This window comes from Buceros rhinoceros, unplaced genomic scaffold (genome assembly GCF_000710305.1).
Source record: "Buceros rhinoceros silvestris isolate BGI_N320 unplaced genomic scaffold, ASM71030v1 scaffold29935, whole genome shotgun sequence".
Taxonomy (NCBI): Eukaryota; Metazoa; Chordata; class Aves; order Bucerotiformes; family Bucerotidae; genus Buceros; species Buceros rhinoceros.
The window spans coordinates 6,117-9,401 of record NW_010412753.1 but is presented as its reverse complement, the minus strand read 5'-3'; the positions used below and the strand labels follow the sequence as shown (position 1 = coordinate 9,401).

General features: G+C 40.4%; 1 protein-coding gene across 1 annotated transcript in view; it reads right to left on the bottom strand.

The window, feature by feature from the left end:
- Positions 1-2,279: 2,279 nt before the first annotated feature.
- LOC104493783 (chromosome unknown open reading frame, human C1orf123) overlaps positions 2,280-3,285 on the bottom strand; it is a 7,088-nt gene continuing 6,082 nt past the window's right edge. The window contains exon 7 of the mRNA XM_010136520.1: positions 2,280-2,521. Coding sequence (XP_010134822.1) covers positions 2,444-2,521 — 78 coding nt within the window. The 3' untranslated portion in view covers positions 2,280-2,443. The remainder of the gene's footprint in view (positions 2,522-3,285) is intronic.

Below are 3,285 nucleotides of genomic sequence, written 5' to 3'. Positions count from 1 at the left end.
GGCTGCGGCTGCCCAGCTTAATGGACTTCATCTGTCTTCATTGAACTTCAACATTGTTAGATCTGCTATGAAATTTATATCTATTTTAAAGAAAACAAGTGCAGACAATGTCAAAATTAAGTAACATCCATCTGTTCCAACAGATCCATGCATTCTTAAAACACATTATTTAAAATCAAAAGCATTATTAATGAGTTTATGAACTTGGAACATCTGTGTTCCATGAATGTTCAGACTACAGTACTGTGATAGCACTCTAAAATTACTTGATTTTTTTTAAAAAAAAGCAATAATTTTAAGTAAGAAAGAGTGGTTATATTTGCACTCTTGCAGTAAGGTTCCTTACTAACTTGTCACACTTTCCTCTTTAAACTTGAACTGATATCAGGACTGATTGTGCCTCAACTGCTTGAAGCCTTTCCACTGTAACAGCTTTTTGAGAAACAAAAAATGAAGTGGGGGACTGTAATTAATCTGCAATCACCAAGTTGTTAAATGGACTGGAAAAGACTGTGTTGTAATAAAGCTGTTGTAATAACCACAGTGTTCTTTCATTGCTGTATCAAAATTGTACAGCATGAGTACTCCTTTTATCAATAGCTCACGTTTCTTATAAAGGTTGAAAAGACTGCTACTGACAGCATTTTGCGGTTATGGCTCTCCCCTTCCAGACATGAAATCTGGTCAGTAATGTGCTTTGTAAGTATGTGCTCTTGTGCCTTAAAAAAGAAAAAACACTGATCTTTATCTTTCGGGGTTCTCTCGTTCCAAACTTCTTACTGTGGAAAAGTAACCTTAACAGAATGTTACCCTGTTTCCTTCCTGTTCTCTCAGCTAGAACGTTGGATGTTATTCAGTGCAACAAATGCCAGTCATAGTGCCTAGAGCTGCATCTTCACTGCACTGGGGCTTGTGCAGAAATGCTAAAGGCTAAGGCTTATCAGAACTCTGGAAGATTGCAGGAGAGACTGAGCGTAGGCATCAGTAAAACTTAGAGATGCTGTGAATGCGAGATGAAACTGATGCAGACAAGTTCCTCGTCCGCTGTTCACAACTGGGACTCTGACATCTACAAAGTGGGTGATAGCAAAAGAGGAAGGAGCCTTTGTTAGCAAGAAGCCAAAGGGGCTCAGAGTTGCTGGGATGACACCACAGATGTCCTTGCATGCACAGAGATACCCCTTTGTGCTCAAAATTCATTGTGGTGTGTGTAACTTGAACTCCTCTGCACTGGACACTCTCTTGACTTCCACTCTTCTGGGAAGGTGAGTCTTTTTCTGGAGCTGAATAGCACAGTAGTGCTTGCTTCTGCAGCTCCGTGTAAAACTAACACAGCTCGTGTCTTTCAGCCCAGCCCACTGTGTCCTGACAACCAGATACATATTCACAGAATATAAAAGTCTGTTGGTTGGATGTGCCAGACCAGGTTGAGAGGCTCAGACACCTGCTTGCCTTTACTCTTCCCTTGGATATCTCAGCTTCCAGGTTCTCCCACTGTCTTTTTTATCACAGAAAGTGTAAGCAATGCCATATGTTGAAGTATGAACTGCAGATACTAGGAAGGGGAGAGGCATGCTTTAAATATGTAAGTCTGAAGGCTTAAAACCTTTTCTTAGTCAGAGCTGTTTGCTCTGTAGCCTATAATGTGCTGTTCTAGTTTTCAGCTGGAAAGGATTATTTTGAAACTTGCCTTAAAACTTACGATTTTCCTTGCTCATTTAAACAATCAAAAAAAGGTGATCATTTTGGAGGATGGAGGAAATATATCAGGAACCAATAGTCAGCCCGAAAGTCTTTGAGTGAAATTCACTAAAGAATATTATTTGAGGGGGTGTTTTGTTTGTTTGTTTGTTTCCAAACATGAGAACAGCTATGTGTAAGTGTCAGTAGCAGTGAAGCTTAGTAAGCAAGTGTTCTGGGTAAACACACCTCGGTGCCTTTACTTGAACTGGCAGAAAACTACTAAGGATGTACCTCTTCCCTTGAACAGTTAACACTGTCCCTTTGCTGATGATACTTGTAGCCATTGCCTGATGACAGGAATGAAAAGACCTTGCTGCTTCTGATAGAGAATCAAAGGTGGGTACTTCTTGGTGATTGATAGACTGTTAAAAACTAAAGGCTGTAAATTGTCTCAGTAGTTACCATGGATAACAGTAGTTACACTACAGTTCAGCACAACCATATATATTCCCCAAAAGACAACATTAAGAAAATGGCACAGTTTAGTCAAGCATATATACTATTTTCAGTTTGTACTGAGGCCACCTCAAAGTGCTCTGTGGAAAATATTTTATTAGGGCATGCTGGGGACAGTAAGTACAACTTAGGCTTCCATTTCTAAAGTACAGCCATGTGAGAAGTTACTCCAAGGAAACTGCATCTCTTATGCTCACAGCAACTTCGTCAATAAGCGTGTCAAGATTTATTAGGGGTGTGGACTTCAGCATTTTACAAATTTGTGGGTAACTTCATAGATTCCAACAGACTCCTTTGTTTTTTCATCATAGTCATTCCAATCCTATAGGAAGTGAGATTTCAAAGTATTAGTCACAGAGGACAATGCAAACATGCCAAAAACACAGACTGCTATTCTAACTGAAACTAAGCCTTACTCAAAATTTGTGTCTTAGATTTCTGTGGAAAGCAGCGTGCAGTCACTAAGCTAAGTTTTGAGACCTGAGAGAAGCAAGAGCTGACTGACCTGAATTTAAATAAGCTTCAGGTTCAGTGTTTTTATTTTAACAATGATTCTTTTCCCCATATGTAGTCCACAGCCTGTAGTAGACAAGACAGCAACCATGGCAGATGAAAGGATTATCTGTCATTTACAATACTGTGGTCAGGTGGGTAAGCAGATGAGCAGATCCCTGCCAAGTAGGATACCAGGGAACAAATACGACCTTGAGATTCTTGCTCACAGCCAAGGAATATTTCCAGTGCTGGAGTAGTCATCCTAAGCTTTGAAGGACAGTGTCTATATTACTTTTTACTATCTCTGTGCACAGGAAAAAGTGCAGGCATCTTCCTAGAAAAACCAGTTCACCCTTCTTCAGTAACCCCAGCCATGTTTGCTCTCCGAGTGACTTAAAAGTTGCATTTCTACCTTTGCCAGCGGCTAAGCTGCCAAATGTGTACTTCTAAAATGAGGCTGTTAGTAATGCTGGTTGCTCAGAGTTGATTGAGTTTCTCTCTCCAGCTGTGACCTTCCTGTGCCTACAGGAAAGTGCAGAACTAGTCTCCTGCATGTGCAGGGTGTGTATTTTGGACTAGTGACTTAGGGAA